At 37.0% G+C, this 17,265-nt stretch overlaps 1 protein-coding gene across 1 annotated transcript in view; it reads left to right on the top strand.

Annotated features, from left to right (window-relative positions):
- The first annotated feature begins 1,153 nt into the window (after positions 1 to 1,153).
- elavl2 (ELAV like neuron-specific RNA binding protein 2) overlaps positions 1,154 to 17,265 on the top strand; it is a 28,391-nt gene continuing 12,279 nt past the window's right edge. Inside the window, exons 1-5 of the mRNA XM_084117929.1 lie at positions 1,154 to 1,284; positions 7,275 to 7,364; positions 13,688 to 13,931; positions 14,575 to 14,678; positions 14,780 to 14,933. Coding sequence (XP_083974055.1) covers positions 7,293 to 7,364; positions 13,688 to 13,931; positions 14,575 to 14,678; positions 14,780 to 14,933 — 574 coding nt within the window. The 5' untranslated portion in view covers positions 1,154 to 1,284; positions 7,275 to 7,292. The remainder of the gene's footprint in view (positions 1,285 to 7,274; positions 7,365 to 13,687; positions 13,932 to 14,574; positions 14,679 to 14,779; positions 14,934 to 17,265) is intronic.

Raw genomic sequence — 17,265 nt, 5'->3', positions numbered from 1 at the left:
AACAAAAAAGTGGAGACATTTTGTTGGCTAAATAAGATATACATTGCTTTGGAATATTCTTGATCACTTCATCAGCCGCCCTTCGTTATTTGAGAAATGCATAATAAATAATCATAAAGCAATGTATGGTTTATTTAAGCTGCAAATGTATAACAAAATAAAATATTGTGACATATATGAATGAGGAGAATTTATTAATGCGTCATAACTGTTTCGAAAAGTTTTAATTGTTCGCCGCTAGGGCGATTCATTAATTAATTCGGCATGTGACTCTCACAGTGCATTATGGGTATTCTCTAATGTTGGTTAATTGTACATTGGTTGTACACTCGTTATTGCGTGCATTGTGGGATTTAATGAGTGAATATGATAACATATGGTTTCGGATAACACTACAAATGGCTGTTCCCTCAAATAGTGCCCATTTAAGGGTATAGGGGGCGATTTCAGACACAGACATTTTAATGCCACATAAATATTGCACATTGTGTAATAAAAAAGTTAGTAAGTTAATTCTCTGCTAACCAAGCCCTCCATAAATCTCACAAAACACGACGTAATTAATAAAAGAAAACAATTAAATAAATAAAAAAACAGATATTGTACAGACAATTAATATTTAATGATATTTGATGATAGCCTATATTTAATAGATTGCACCTTAAATTAGGTTTTTAAAAGGAGACTGTGAAATGCTGCATGCATGGAAGTTTTTAACTAAAATTAAAATGCTGTTCAAACAACTGTTCAAATGATAAATCAAGAAAACAGTAAATAATTCCGATTAGCTCCTCAATTGATTCGAGATTTAGAAGAAAACAAATCGTTTATTTATTACAGCCAGTAAGATCGCGCGCGCGCACGAACACTGAATCATCTCGAGTTCTCGACATCGTTTACTATTCATGAAATAGGCTAATTATGATTCATTATTAATGACAATGCTACAAATGCAAATATTATACGTAAAGATGTTGGTAGCTTTTGGACAGAGGCGGACTAGTATGTATAGAGCAGTACGCTAGCCTAGTACGCTTCCCAGCACGTGCGCGCGCGCTCCTCATCACACCTTGACCAGCAGCACCTGTGGGTGCACGAAGGTCCCGGTCTTTAATGGTTACCCATCTCTCATTGTTCAATAGCGTTTGAGGGAATCGACACGATGCTCCCTGATTGGGTCATTCACATGGCAGTTTATTTAGAGTCGCCGTTTCCCGCCATCGCCCCCCTTAACGTGTGAACGCGCGCATCAGCAGACGCCGCTAATTTATAAACCGAATTAAGGTAAGAAAGACGCTTTATTTCATTGCTTTTTATATGAAGCGGTTTCTTCAGATGTTATGCGTTTGTTTTAGCGTTAAATGAACAAGAGGCGTGAGTGTTAAGCTTTCATTAGATGCATTTTTGTAATATTTAAAGTGGCAGTAGTTAGTGTTCATTTTATTAAATGCTTTTGTACTTTTGCGCTTAGGCTTACTGAGTGTGTTGGTAAATTAGTTTTGTCGGCAGATTAATGTAACGTCGATAATTAACCTTTTGGTTTCTCTCATTTACTGACCTACACCTGAATCTTGTTGTATTTGCAGTGTGTAACGTTAGTGGTGTAAATGCCTCGGTTTACCCGAGTTTATCTACGTTTACTCGCTTTTACACGAGTTTATCTGGTATTGCATTTACCCGAGTGTGTGTAACTGCTGAGTTTAAATCCGTGTTTACATAGTCTACGTTTACCTTCGATAAGTTTCCATTTATCTGAGCGTTTTACTTTTGTACCTGCTGATGCTTGTTTAGGTGATTCGTACTGTGACCTTTGACCTTGCAGATCTGAGTCTAACGTTAGGAACTTGCTTCGTGAAGCTTCGAATCTTTCGCGAATCATTTGCTTCGAGATTCGACTAAACGAGGCTTTGCTACGTCATTTCTGTGTACCCAGTTATGATTTTTACCTGATCTCGGGTCAATTTTATGGAGTTGTAGACATTCAATTAAACATTTGTATAAAGGCTGTGTTATAGTTAAGTGTCTTATTGGTCTGATTAACCAAGCTCTCCATAAGATGAATTAAACAACCCCTACAATTTAATAAAATAACACCTATTTATTTTATATACCTCATATTTGAAGGTATTAGATTAATTGTTTTATAATAGATTACACTATAAATGAAATAATTGCAGTTGGTTTGTAAAAGATGTTTGTGTTTTTGCTGCATTTACACACTTCTGGCCAGCAGGGGTCGCTATTTCCAGAGACTCCAAACAGTGAATCATTTTGCGAAGCAATTGATTCAAAGTTCCGAAAAGCTTTGTTTCGTTTCTCCCATCATTAACTGGAGCAATTAACTGAAGCTAGTTTTTTAGTGAATAAGATTTGACGTGTGTGTGTGCTAAAATGACCATTCACAATCTGTAAATGCAGACACTCTTGACTATCTGAGTGTTTTCATCAAGGCCTTGTGTTATGAGGACAGTGGTGTGTGTTGTACATAAACAAGGATCGATGTGTAAAATCAGTTTCACTTACCTTGGCCTAGTCTGAGAGACGGTGAACATGTCTCTTGCTGATGTTCTTCAGGTTTAATTCTCTGATTCCTTCATCTGAATGCTTGCCCGAGTGTGTTGTGTTGTGTGTCGGGTGTTCATGAGGCCAGTGTTTTCCTCAGTTCTGGAGGTGTGTGTGTGTGTGTGTATGCAGGTGCAGATGTTAGTTAGTTGTCCACTAAGGAACGATCTGTTCATGTTCAGTGATCACATCTGGCATGGCTGATATAGGAACTGGCACACAAATGAGCCTTAACATTTTTTGGTAAGGAGTCTGACATGCCTAAGGTTGTTGCACACATTTCTTTATAAAGCCTACTGTATATGATATGATTTTTTTGAAGAGTGCAAGTGATTTGGCTCAGTGTGAATATGAAATCGAGTTTGAGTCACTTATAATGTGCATTTGGAAAAACGACTTCCAAAACTTCACGTTTATAAACCTGTTGTCCAACAAAAGACAATGTTTAATAATGTTTAATGTTTAATGTTTCTAGAATAAATAAAAAAAGCATATTTTGAGGGAGCCTGAACTCTCTTGTTCAATCTCGTTCATCAAAATTAACAAATCTTGTCATTTTGTTGATTTAAGGGGCTTTAAATGTTATACTTTTAACAGGCGAATTCCCTGAACACGTCCACCTACACAATCTTAGTCATATTCTGAATTAAGAATTACTTAAGGGAATATAAATAATTACTTTACCTTCCGAGTCTTTCGTTCATCAGTCAGACGTTCATGAAAGAGCGTCACTATTAGAGACTCATATGTCATATTAAATACATGGACTCAGTTTTGATTTTGTTTACCCCCTGGCAAACATTAAAGGGTTAGTTCACCCAAAAATGAAAATTCTGTCAGTAATTACTCACCCTCATGTTGTTCCAACCCAGTAAGACATTCGTTCATCTTCGGAACACAAATTAAGATATTTTTGATGAAATCTGAGAGCTGGATCACTCCTCCATAGGCTTCTAAGTGATTGAAACTTGCTGGCCCAGAAAAGTTATTAAAGAGATCGTTAATATAGTCCAAGTGACTACAGTGCCTCAATCTTAAGTTTATAAAGCGACGAGAATACTTTTTGTGCGCAAAAACAAACAAAAATAACGACTTTATTCCACTTAGGGCTGCTCGATTATGGAAAAAATCATAATCACGATTATTTTGGTCAGTATTGAAATCACGATTATGTAACACGATTATTTCACATGACTTTGGGAACGTGTTGCATTTATTAAAAAGACACGGTAACACTTTACAATAAGGTTAATTAGTTAACATTAATGTATTAACTAACATGAACTAACAATGAGAAATACATTTGTTACAGTATTTATTAATCTTTTTTTAATGTTAGTTAATAAAAATACAGCTGTTCATGTTAGTTCACAGTGCATTAACTAAATTAATGTTAAAAAATACAACCTTTCATTTTAATAACATATTAGTAAATGGTGAAATTAATATTATGAATAAATGCTGTAGAAGTATTGTTCATTATTAGTTAATGTTAACTAAGGTAGTTAACTAATGCTAATTAATGAACCTTATTGTAAAGTGTTACCAAAGACACCTTTCAAGAATTCTTAAAAAAATCGAAATTTGAACATTGATTGTACTTTTTGAACTATTAAAATAAATAATATATAACAGATAATACTTCAATGAGTATTTTAATAATTCCCGCAGGTCTACCACTTATAATGCGGGAAATTCCCCCGCAAACATTGATTCACTTTAACATGTAGATTGTATGAGTAGCCTAAATGAATCCACACAGATTATAAAATCAAATCAATAATTTTAAAACTTTATCCAAGACGCAATTTCACAAACCGCGTGAGTGTTCAGCGGTGCCGCGTCTTCTCTCTCTCCGTCTCTCAAAATGGGTTGGACAAGGCAACCGTCGAAACTACACTCTCTCGTTTAGGAGTCGGGACTCGGGACATGATGGAATAGTCACTTGTACAATCGGGCCAGCATTGCATCGTAACTAAAGTTTATCATTTTCACTTCTTTTTAAGTTTTATCAGTTTAAACATTCAAGCTGAGAGAGTTTATGGCATCGGGAGGGGCGGATGTGCGCGTGCGCGAGCGTCATTCAGAACACAAGACAAAATAAGAGCGTTCTTTCAAAACAGAACATGGCAAAATAATCGTTTTTACTCGATTATACTATTTTGGTGATCGTTGGGAGCAAAAATCGAAATCGAAATTCAATTAATTGCACAGCCCTAATTCCACTATTAATTTCCTTCTCTCTGGACCTCGAGTCTTTTTACGTAGTGTTTAAGCGCAGCGCGTCTGTGTTGCACGTCACACGTAGGCTCACTATTGGCCGACGCTGGTCATGTGTGTGATGCGTGTGACGTGCAACACAGACGCGCTGCGCTTAAAGGCACAATATGTAACTTTTTTGCTTTAAAAATAGCAAAAATCACTATCTATGTTATATATTTTTTTTAGTTGTGTACTTACATTATCCCGACTGTCTCCAACAACTTTCAAACCAGGAGAAATTTGTAATTTAATTCGAGAAACGTCCCGTTTCTTTATTTCCGTTTTGTCGCAGTCAATGGCGTCATATCCGCGTTGTCCCTGGTTTCCGCTCGTGCTGCCATGGTAACCAGAGCTATGAACCAGAGCCCTCTGATAGTAACCAAAGCGACTGACGTGGACCACTGTAGTTCGCAATGTCTATCTGCACGCTGTTGTTTCGTTCAAACATTATGGACCATGGCAAGCAGACTTTGGATAAAAAAGGAGAACTAAAACAAGAATCAATATCAGCGCAGTGTTTTCGAGATGCTGAGAGCTCCCATAGACAGTATATAAACGAGAGCTCCACGTCCGAGACTTCGACCGCTCCTACATGTACTTTATTAAACAGGTGAGCACATTTACATAAAACTAATCAATGTTTTATAGTTCAACAATGATAAAATGTTTTTTTCTAATGTTGATCTAGTTTACTGCTAGTCTCATACAGACAAACTAACACATACATTTCAACACATTCAAATGCAGTTTAGTGTGATAGTGTAATGTTAGACCAAGTGAAACAGCGCGGCGTTACCTCACAAGTTTAATTTGTCTAATAAACTGACCTGTGAATTGTAATTCTGCACTTGCGTGTAGTTCGGTAGAATGAAATGTCCATATTTCTTTTATATCCGCGGGACTCGCGTCGCGTGTGGAGCTGATAGCTGTCTCTTAGCAATCCCGAACTGCTTCATATCACAGTCATGATAAAAACATCGATGTATTCAGTCATCCATAAACATTATTAGATCGGTCGGCTTGACGTTGACGACAAGATCCATAATTCTTAGCAAATGTTGCGTCATCAAACTACGCCTTTGCTATTGTAAATAGATTAGCGACCCCTAGTGGCGAAAAATGCTATACTGTACCTTTAAACACTACGTAAAAAGACTCGAGGTCCAGAGAGAAGGAAATGAATAGTGGAATGAAGTTTGTTTTTGCGCACAAAAAGTATTCTCGTTGCTTTATAAACTTAAGATTGAGCCACTGTAGTCACTTGGACTATATTAACGATGTCTTTAATAACTTTTCTGGGCCAGCAAGTTTCAATCACTTAGAAGCCTATGGAGGAGTGATCCAGCTCTCAGATTTCATCAAAAATATCTTAATTTGTGATCCAAAGATGAACGAAGGTCTTACTGGGTTGAAACAACTTGAGGGTGAGTAATTACTGACAGAATTTTCATTTTTGGGTGAACTAATCCTTTAAGAAATGATTTCCATAGATTTTATCATAATAATTTATAATAAAATAATATTTTATTTATTCTTGAATACTATATTTTTATTTTTAAATGCAAGTGTTATTGCTATAGTAATATTTTTATTTAGCAATAATAATGATTATTAATAATCATAAAATAATTATTAGTCATTAATTTACAAGCACAAACGTTTGGGGCAAATTGTGCAGCCCTAGTGCGATTAGGTTTACAGAAATGCTGTTAAACAAATAAACTTTATCTCCCTTTCTCTGAATATGGCTCTGAATCTTTATCATTATTTCCTTTGTTTTCAAGAAAGATACAAAGATACACATTACATATATATGCACAACATGATATAGAAATGAAATAAACAGATGTATTTTTCAGCTACAGGTGTGTTGACCAGTAGCATTCAAGAACGAAATGAAATTAACAAATATAAAAATAAAACATAGACTTCACTGTATAAATTATACGTTGATTCTTATTAAAGCTACTATTAAAGTTCTCAGTTAAGAGGAGTGAGTGATTTTTGTGTTTTTTTGTTTTATAAACATTGAAGGAATCATTCCCCCAAAAATGAAAATTGTCATAATTTACTCAAGTTGTGTTAAACCCGAATAAGTTTCTTTCTTCTGTTGAAAACAAGTTATTTTGAAGAATGTGGGTAACCAAACAGCTGCTGGTCCCCAGTGTATAGTTTTCTTTCTCCTATGGAGGTCAATGGGGACCAGGAAATTTAGCATTTAGTAATATCAGGATGCCTTTGCCAGAACAGGATTCATCATATGGCCGGATCTGTGCACGTTCATGTCTTCATGAAGATCAGTTATCAGTGGCTGCTAATGCGCACAGTATTGTGACGCTAACATTACTCGGCGTGTTTGTGCTGAAGCATTGCAGGTACACAGAGGCCGAGAGCAGGGAGCTGATGTTGGCGAGTGTGTGTGACTGACTCTGATGTGCTCTTGTTTGCAGACGTCCTCTCCAGCCATCATGGCAGTCAGGCTGTGTGATGTGGCTTCTCTTCTGAGAAGCGGCTCGTGGGCAGCCGAGCCGTGGACTGGGGTTTGTGGGACTTCTTCATTTCTTTCATCACTGTCAGTCCAGTGTTACTGTGGGCTGTGCTGGTCTCTGGACAACTGTGTCTAAAACCATTTGTGTTCAGAGGAGTCACTTGTGTGTGTGTAGGGTGTTGTGACTGGTTTCTTTTAGGTTGTAGAACTTGATTCTGATCTGACGGTTGCATGAATTCTTCCTTCCTTTCGTTTGTTTTGCTTTTCTGGCACTTTCCACAAAAAGGGTACTAAAGTAGGGCTGCACAAATCATAATTGTCGATTATTCCCTTGAAATTGTAATTGCGACTATTAACTACGATTATCATAATTTACATTGAAGCGGGTCCGCTTACATCCACATGTTTCTACGGTGGCCCTGAATGGACAAACACGTTTCGTCACTGTTGTTGTTCATGCAAAGAAGCTAAAGTCAGCGAATAAAACACTGACACAATGAAGAATAAGTAATGATAATATTCGCAATAACATCGTTTTACTGAATAATTAAGTAAACCTAATTTCTTACTTTATCTTTAAGAAACCTCACTGATTAACTGGCTACTCTCTGCTGTCTGTCGACGACATCACTTCCTGTCGGCCACCGTAACTTCTGTTGGTTGCAATTTGCAAACTCACCACTAGGTGCTGCTAAACTTACACACTGCACCTTTAAAATAAGCTATAGAAACACAAACAAAAAGCATTTAAGCACACAGAATAATGTACTTTTTTTTTGTAATTGTGGCATCCATAATTGTAATCGCGATTACAAATTTGATTAATTGTGCACAATGTGCAGTCCCACTAAATAGGGATGCATTTCTTTATTTTACATAAGCACAATGTGGTGGGGTTTTTTTTGTGAGTTTACACAAAAGTAAACCTTTACAGTTTTGAATGATTGTCTGACCATAAATGACAAAGTACAGGTGCTGGTCATAAAATTAGAATATCATCAAAAAGTTGATTTATTTCAAGAATTCAACTTAACAGGTGAAACTAATATATTATATAGACTCATTATATGCAAAGTGAGATATTTCAAGCCTTTATTTGTTATAATTTTGATGATTATGGCTTACAGCTTATGAAACCCACGAAATCAAAATCCCAGAAAATTAGAATATTACATGAAATCACACAGTAATTACACAGTGATACCATGGTCATTGAACCAGGTTTTGGTTATTTTGGCAGTGTGGCCAGGTGCAAATCCTGCTGGAGAATGAAGTCAGCATCTCCATAAAGCTTGTCTGCTGAAGGAAGCATGAAGTGCTCTGGAAATGTCCTGGTAGACGGCTGCGTTGAGTGGACCAACACCAGCCGATGACACGGCTCCCCAAACCAACACAGACTGTGGAAACTTCACACTGGACTTCAAGCATCTTGGATTGTGTGCCTCTCCATTCTTCCTCCAGACTCTGGGACCTTGGTTTCCAAATGAGATGCAAAATTAGCTCTCATCAGAAAAGAGGACTTTGGTCCACTGTGCTTTATTAAATCCAGAGTCAACGCAGCGTCTACCAGGACATTTCCAGAGCACTTCATGCTTCCTTCATTTTCCAGCAGGATTTGCACCTGCCCACACTGCCAAAATAACCAAAACCTGGTTCAATGACCATGGTATCACTATGTAATTACTGTGTGATTTCATGTAATATTCAAATTTTCTGGGATTTTGATTTCGTGGGTTTCATAAGCTGTAAGCCATAATCATCAAAATTATAACAAAGGCTTGAAATATCTCACTTTGCATGTAATGAGTCTATATAATATATTAGTTTCACCTGTTAAGTTGAATTCTTGAAATAAATCAACTTTTTGATATTCTAATTTTATGACCAGCACCTGTGTTTTTAGTAGGGCTCTGAACCGGTTCAAGGAATGAAAACAAAAACCAGAAACAAACGAAAAACGAAGGAACATTATAAACAAAATGAAAATTAAATCAAGTTTAAACGTTTGGAACAGAAACGCTTATTTAAAATGACCATTAACTGGTTTATTTTATCGTTCGGTTTAAGATTTGAATTCGGCAGTGAGTCGACCAATCTTGAATTCAAATAGTACGGCCTACTCAAATGTGACGTTGACGCATCTAATGTTGTCAGTGTGTGGCATTAGCTGTGGATCGCAGGAGCTTATCCGAGGATGCGTCCCCATGGCAGGTTAGTGTAGAACCACTTCTATTCAGGAAATTTAAAATTATTTAAATAATTAAAGTTAGTATTGTGGCTTTAAGCATGGTCAGACTCTTGCGTGTCGTTATATTATTAACATATTTCCAAAATTAAGCTCAAATTGAGTTATGAGGTTTTTCACCAGTGAATGTCAGTTTTTTTTTTTTTTTCGTCATTAAAATGTCCGCATCTGAGGCACAGTAAGTGCGTCGCATTAAGTTTCATATTACAAAGATTATTGTTGCTATGTGGGTGCTCAGTTTTTACTGATTACTTGGTTTTAGAGTTAAAAATCAACATTGTCATTCATGATGAACCGTCTGCATTCTTGGATGCATCTGTAGATCCAGACATTTGATGTTTATGCTGTGGAATTTTATATGAAATAATAGTTAACCAGTTCTAATAGCTCTGTTAAAAACAGTCAATGTTTTAAAGCAAAGATAATTATCAGTTACAGATTTCTACCCTGTTTGTGGAAGTGCCTTTTGTTCTGAAGTTTCCCTTTCCCAGAATCCTTTCCTTGGTTTGCATGGTGGGAATGACACTGGTTCTGGTGCTGCTGTTTGTTGGGTTTTTTGCATTTGTGCTGGTCTTCTTTTATGATTTAACAGACTCACAAACTCCCCAGTTGTTTTTTTTTTTTAATTTCCCTGATGTACCACATCACAATGCTCTTGGTATAGTTTGCTGAATTAAAGGGATGGTTCGGAGTAAAATCAACCTAGGGTCCTTTGCACCATGACCTCGAGCCAAACACCCCCCAGAAGCCTTTTCCCCCTTGGTTGAACATTATTAAAGTTAGAGCTTATTCAGAGATATCAGCCGAATGGTTTAGTGCAGGCGCTAATGGATCCAAGGCTGTATCTGGTAAAATACCCCACTAATAATGCGAGAATGGCACCAAACTTCTACAGTAGTACAAATAGGTTCTGTACTCATAAAACGAGGCATTGGAAAGTTTGTAAGTACTACATCAGGAGTTATTTATTTAAATAACACTTGCCTGACGGCTAATGCTACCGCTAACCCGGACACCGTCACTTCAATGATTTGGGAAAAGCACGTAAAAGTTCTGGCAGAAAGCGATGCGTAAGGATGTAGTGTAACGACAAATTATTTATTTTTTTCCGAAGTGCTGACAACTTAGTGTTAATTAATAATTGTTATAAACTGGTACTAGGGGTGGGCGATATGACCTAAAATTAATATCACGGTATTTTTCATCTTTTGAACGGTGACGGTATAATATCACGGTATAACTTTTTTTTTTCACCAATAAAGAAATTTTCATTGATTTACTCCTTGATATTTATTCCTTTATAAGCAGTTATATATTACTGTATTCTAAATATAATTAGCCTATGTTTTATCCACAACTTTAAATGCTTTAATTTAGGCTATTTTGTAACAGCGCCACAGTTTAGCGCACCACGTAGAACACTCGGGAACCGCACCTGTGGCTGGCTGCACTGCTGCTTCGTGCTCAGTAAGGAATATAGGTAGTAATCTCTATGTGTCTGTCTGTCCGTTTGCATTTTGATTATTTCGAGAACCGTTCATCCAATCGACTTCACAAGGGAGTGCAGTGTCGCATTTGGTGCAATATAGACAGACACGCGAGACGCGACACGTTCAGAATTAATAGTAAACTACAGAACAGCGCGAGCGGGAAGCGGCGCACCTCACGCGAGCAGGGCGGCTATATTCTCCGAGAACGGACACTGCACTAGTGATATAAAACGCACACAGTCTGTTAATTAAGCAATACTTTTAAGGTAGTCTAATATTTTTCTGACTAACAAATTACTGACACAGTAAAGGGTAGATTTAAATAAAGAAAAACGAAATTTAAATAAAGAAAAACGAAATTTAAATAAAGAAAAAAACGAAATTTAAATACAGAAAAAATGAAATTTAAATAAAGAAAAACGAAATTTAAATAAAGAAAAACGAAATTTAAATAGGCCTAAAGAAAAACTAAATTTAAATAAAGAAAAAACGAAATTTAAATAAAGAAAAACGAAATTTAAATAAAGAAAAAAACGAAATTTAAATACAGAAAAAATGAAATTTAAATAAAGAAAAACGGAATTTAAATAAAGAAAAACCAAATTTAAATAAAGAAAAAACAACATTTAAATAAAGAAAAACGAAATTTAAATAAAGAAAAAACGAAATTAAGTTTGCCTAAATTAAAAACGAGATTAATTTAGATTGATAATAACGGGTAAAAAGTCTAATACATTTTGTTTATTCTATTTTCCACAATGTCAAAGCAACAGCAGCAATACAAGCTCAGGCATGCACTTCGGTTCATACAAACTCCGCTGTTCTGCGCTCTAGCCAGAGAACACTCTTGTTGCAGGAACACTCAGGCGTCGGTTCTATTTCTAGCATGCACGCGTTTTCCGCGTGGCTCGAGCAGCGCCTGAGACGCGTGTCTCACGCAGGCAGTGTGCAAACTCCAAACTTTTAACATGGGAGCCGAAATAAAAACAGACACCCAACGCAGCTGAGACTCTCACGCCAGCAGCCAGTGTGTCGCCGGCCTTATTCAAGCGCGAATGAGAACCGTTTCGCGGGGGATCCCAGGTGTCAATAAAACAAAAACAAAAACGTTTTTTCGTTGTTGTTTTATAAATGCTCTGACAATTGTTTAATAAATGTTCAATCAAAATGCAAAACATCGCGTCTTTTTTTATTTATTTTTTTTATTTTTATTTTTTTTAGTCGACTAATCGTTGTGCAGGACAGGACTTTGGTCGACTAAGCATTTCTTTGGTTGACTACAGCCCTAATGTAAATGCAGCCGTTCAAGGAACATAATTGATTTATTACGGTATTGACGGTATTAGAAAATCCATGTCGTGGCGCAATGTCACACCGGTGATGACTATGACACCGGTGTACCGCCCACCCCTAACTGGTACTACCAACAAAATATTAGTGCATTCCTGGAACTGGGCGTCGTTACACTCCATCCTCGTGCATCGCTTTCTTCCAGGGCCCGTATTCATAAAGAATCTTAATGCAAAGAATTCTAAAATTCTTAGAAATGTGGGCGTTTACTCTTAAAATTAAAGAAAAAATCCTAGTAAAGAAAAAAGTAATTCAGGAAGCATCTTAACCCTTAAAAGAGGTTTTAAGGTTAAAATTGTTAGGAGCACGGACGAGGACTTTTAAGAGGCTTAAGAGTTAAGAGGAGAAAATGGCAGAAAGACGAAGAGGGAGAAGAAATGTGTTGCAGACGATGGATGACAGTGAGTTAATAAGACGCTATAGATTAGATCGTGCAGGGATCATGTTTGTGACTGATCTTATTAGAGACACGCTAATATCTCCAACACAGCGCAGAAATGCCATAGCGCCTGAAATGAAAGTAATCACTACATTACGATATTTGGCAACTGGGAAAATTCCATGTTTGATACATTAAAACCAACATTCAAACCACCACTTAAATAGACATGCCAGCAATCAGTGTAACTGGAAAGAGTGGACAATTTTTATCATTCTAAGCAATCAAATACCTTATAGGAAATTAACAGCATGGAAAATAAAAAAAGGATTTATATACACATAGGCCTATAATGTGTGTGAGACGCATGTAATTTCAAAGTGAAGGCTTAGAATAGACCCTATACTTAAAATCACTCTTTTTTTTTTTTCCTTCTTGGTCAACCAACCAATCACAGTCTTCAAAAGATTGTGTCATACATAGCAACAGGGTCAACCCCGCCTCCTCACTAAGATAAAAGTTTTTGTCTTTTCCTTACTCAGAGTTGCTCTCAGATCGGTCCCGAATCGCTTTTAAGCTAAGACTCCTACGTAAAAGTTTTTAAGCTAAATTAAGAGTTTTCTGAGAGGATTCTTAGAATCTTTATGAATACGGGCCCTGGACTTTTGGTGCCATTCTTGGCATTATTAGTGGGGTATTTTACGAGATACATCCTTGGATCCATTAGCGCCTGCACTAAGCCATTCGGCTGATATCTCTAAATAAGCTCTAACTTTAATAATGTTCAACCAAGGGAAAAAAGGCTTCTGGGTTTTGACAGCTCTGGCAAGTGACGAGTTACCCTCAATAGCCTCTCATTTGCCATTTTCCCCTGTTCTTCACTCACTCAGTGTGTGTTTGCGCCTCTATAGCAGGTGATTGCAGCCATGGAGACTCAGCTGTCCAACGGGCCGAGCTGTCCCACCAGCAACGGCCCCAACAGTGTCTCCAACAACTGCACGGCGCCAGTGGAGATGCCCAGCGACACCGAGGACAGTAAGACCAATCTGATTGTGAACTACCTCCCGCAGAACATGACGCAGGAAGAGCTCAAGAGTCTGTTCGGCAGCATCGGAGAGATCGAGTCCTGCAAGCTCGTGCGAGACAAAATCACTGGTACTTGTGGCTATCTCTGTCATCATTTTTTTTATAATTTTTTTCAACTGGATATAGCACAGCGTAGTTTATAATCAAGGGTTTAAAGTTGTAATTCGCATGGATGGACAATCAGAGTACTAGTGGTGTTAGGCAGGCTACAAATGCACACTTAAGTGACTCTAACTGGAATCACTAAAGTGTGTGAGGTTCATGGAATTAATCAGATATTCAAAGACTTGAAAATGTAAATGATAGATGCATATTTACTGAATGTTGATTGGTATATGACTATTTGCATTGGCTTTCTTTAGCAGTTTATATGTAGCCTAATTGTTAATCAGACAATAAACTAATGAAAGCAAAAAAACTGGAGTTCCTTTGAGTCTCTGCGCATGTGCCGACTGTCAAAATAAAAGTCCCGCTTCCAGCATTTATTGGCCAAACTGAAAAATGCCAAATGTCAGACGATATATCGATATGAATTGGTTGGGTCTCTGGTTAAACCCTCTTATTTGGTTTGATTTTGAAAGATCTGATTTTCATATGGAGGCTTTACAGCTCACCTCACAGTGCATATTACATCATGTGTGTTAGATACTGTGACAGTCAGATCCATAAAACACTGCAATTCTTATAAATCCTCACCTCGGTGTGTGTGTAGGTCAGAGCCTGGGTTACGGCTTTGTGAACTATGTGGAACCCAAAGACGCAGAGAAAGCCATCAACACTTTAAATGGACTCAGACTGCAGACCAAGACCATCAAGGTAAGGTCAGTCTGATATGAGGCTGCTGTCATAGATGTACTGCTCATGTGTGTTGGTGTGTGCCCGTCACACGACTCTACACTAAGTTTGTGTGCGTCCAGGTGTCGTATGCTCGACCAAGCTCAGCGTCCATCCGTGATGCTAACCTGTACGTGAGCGGTCTTCCTAAAACTATGACCCAGAAAGAGCTGGAGCAGCTGTTCTCTCAGTATGGCCGCATCATTACCTCCAGGATCCTCGTGGACCAGGTCACAGGTGAGATTTGACCGACCTCGTCACGCTGGGGTCATGCACTCGTCTGTGTGCTGTGTTTGGCCAAGTAAAAAGCACATTTAAAATATTTTAATTTTTTAATTTTTCCTTTATTTTACCAGGTGATGTCCCATTTGAGATATTCAAATTTATTTTACAAGGGAGCCCTGGGGCAACAATTACACAAGTTACACAGAATCACAGACACACACAAAAAAAATAATAATTTTTTACAGTACATAAAACAATTTAAGAATGACATAAAGGGGTCCATAACCATTTAAAATATGGTTGCAATCGCAAGACTTTCATATTGCTATCAAAATTGTGTGTATGTATTAGTGTTGTCAAAAGTACCGGTACTTTGGTACCAAGTCGGTACTGATTTTTTTTTAAATGTGACGATACCAGCATTTCTGTAGTACCGGTACCCACCAATAGGCAGCTGCACTCTGATTGGTCTGCGGCTCTGCAGCCTCATATGCAGCAGAATGCGATGCACTGTGTTGTGACTAGGCATGTGCCGGTATCAAATTTTCATGCTGCGATTAATTGATTGAGCTTTTATCACGGTATACGGTATTATCACAATATTTTAATTTAATTGGGGGGTGTAGACAAAAAAACAACTTGCATCACAATAGGTGTAATTGTGATTGTCAAAACATTTGGTAACTAAACAGAATTTTACACGATTTCAATTCTTGGGATTAGATTTCAATCTTGATTCAATATTGACTCTTTGGATAAATATTAGGTAGGCTACAGTAGATAGCCTACATGTTAATTTTTCTCAAGAAAATATATCTCACATAATGCTGTAAACATACAGAGAGCCCTGTCAGCTGGTATATTATTAAAGGTTAAAAATTAAATTAAATATAATTTGGTTTTCATTATAATAACAATTAAGTAAAAATATAATACAAATGTTTTTTTTGTAATTTAGTGTTTTTATTTATTTTGAAAAAGTTTACAAAATATTTGCATTAAAGTAAAGAACTTATACGATTACTAATTTCCCTCTAAAGCCCCCCTCCCGCACCCACCCCATTGCACTTCGGGACATTGAGCAGTATCTGAATAACAAGGGATAAAATAAAATTCATACAGAGAAAGACAAATAAAATGATGCATATAGTCAGGGTTCCCGCGGGGTCTTAAAAAGTCTTAAAAAGTCTAAAATTCTGAACTTCAAATTTAAGGCCTTAAAAAGTCTTAAAAACGGCCATATTTTCATCCGCGGTCTTAAATTTAATTTAGGCAGGTCTTAAAAAGGGTTTCTTTGGCCGCAGAAAGTTATTACGAAGTAGCAAAAAAGTATCGAGTCGTAGCCTACGAAGCGGAGCTCTAGTGCTGGGTCTCCAACACGTCGCTCGCGGCCTGACTGGAGGTCGCTCGCCAAGAGGCCGTTCACATATCGCGTCTTTTGCGCGCTCAAGTTCGTTCAAATGTAGGCGCGCGGTAAGCGTGCTCATAATAGAAGCGACGCGCTCGTTTTTTCCAGGCGCTGTCTGAAAGCTCAGTCAACAGGAATGATGGGGGTGCACCCAAACACTACGGGTGGTGTTCTCTTCTCCGTAAATAAATCTTGTAACAGAGCTACACAGCAAGCGTTTCTCGGTGGTGGAAATCTATTAGCCACTAAAACTTTTTTTGTCGTTGTGGAGAGCGCAGGGCATGGTTGCATAGCAACGCCAGACGGGAAAATCGGACCTAATTTTACTATTAATAATAAAAGATAAGCTAAAGTGCATTGTAAATGTCAGTAATTTATCTTTTTGGACTCATTCTTTTTATAAAAAAAATATTTAAAGTCTGAAATATGTGAGGTTTATCTTTTTATAAAACCTTTTTTGTCAAACCTTTATTTTAACTTGTACATGTTAGTATATAACATGCAAGACACAAATATTCATTTTTAATGGAAATTTATTTATTTGCTGGTTTTCGACATAAAACATGGTGAATTGATTTCATTGTGTAGTATTTGAACTTTTTGAACATGATTCTGTGATAACCATGATCATTTTTGTCACTATAATCATGAAATTAAATGTTCATGCCATTTCATCTCTAGTCATGATCAACTATGATCAACTAAAATCAACTAATTATGTGTTTTTTACAGTATAATATGCAAAGTACAATTTTCTATAAAAAAATATATTTGATTCTTTTCTCTGACACGCGTTGTTGGGTGTGGAAGGTTACTAATGTGATTTATCTGTAAATTAAATTAATGCTTTTTCAATTACTGAATTCATTGAAATAAAATTAATTCTTTGATTTGAATTTTTATTTGGTAGGTCTTAAATTTCAATCTTTATGGTCT

Source organism: Abramis brama (assembly GCF_963993115.1).
Source record: "Abramis brama genome assembly, chromosome: 6".
NCBI classification, from domain to species: Eukaryota; Metazoa; Chordata; class Actinopteri; order Cypriniformes; family Leuciscidae; genus Abramis; species Abramis brama.
This window is presented reverse-complemented; position numbering and strand designations above follow the sequence as displayed.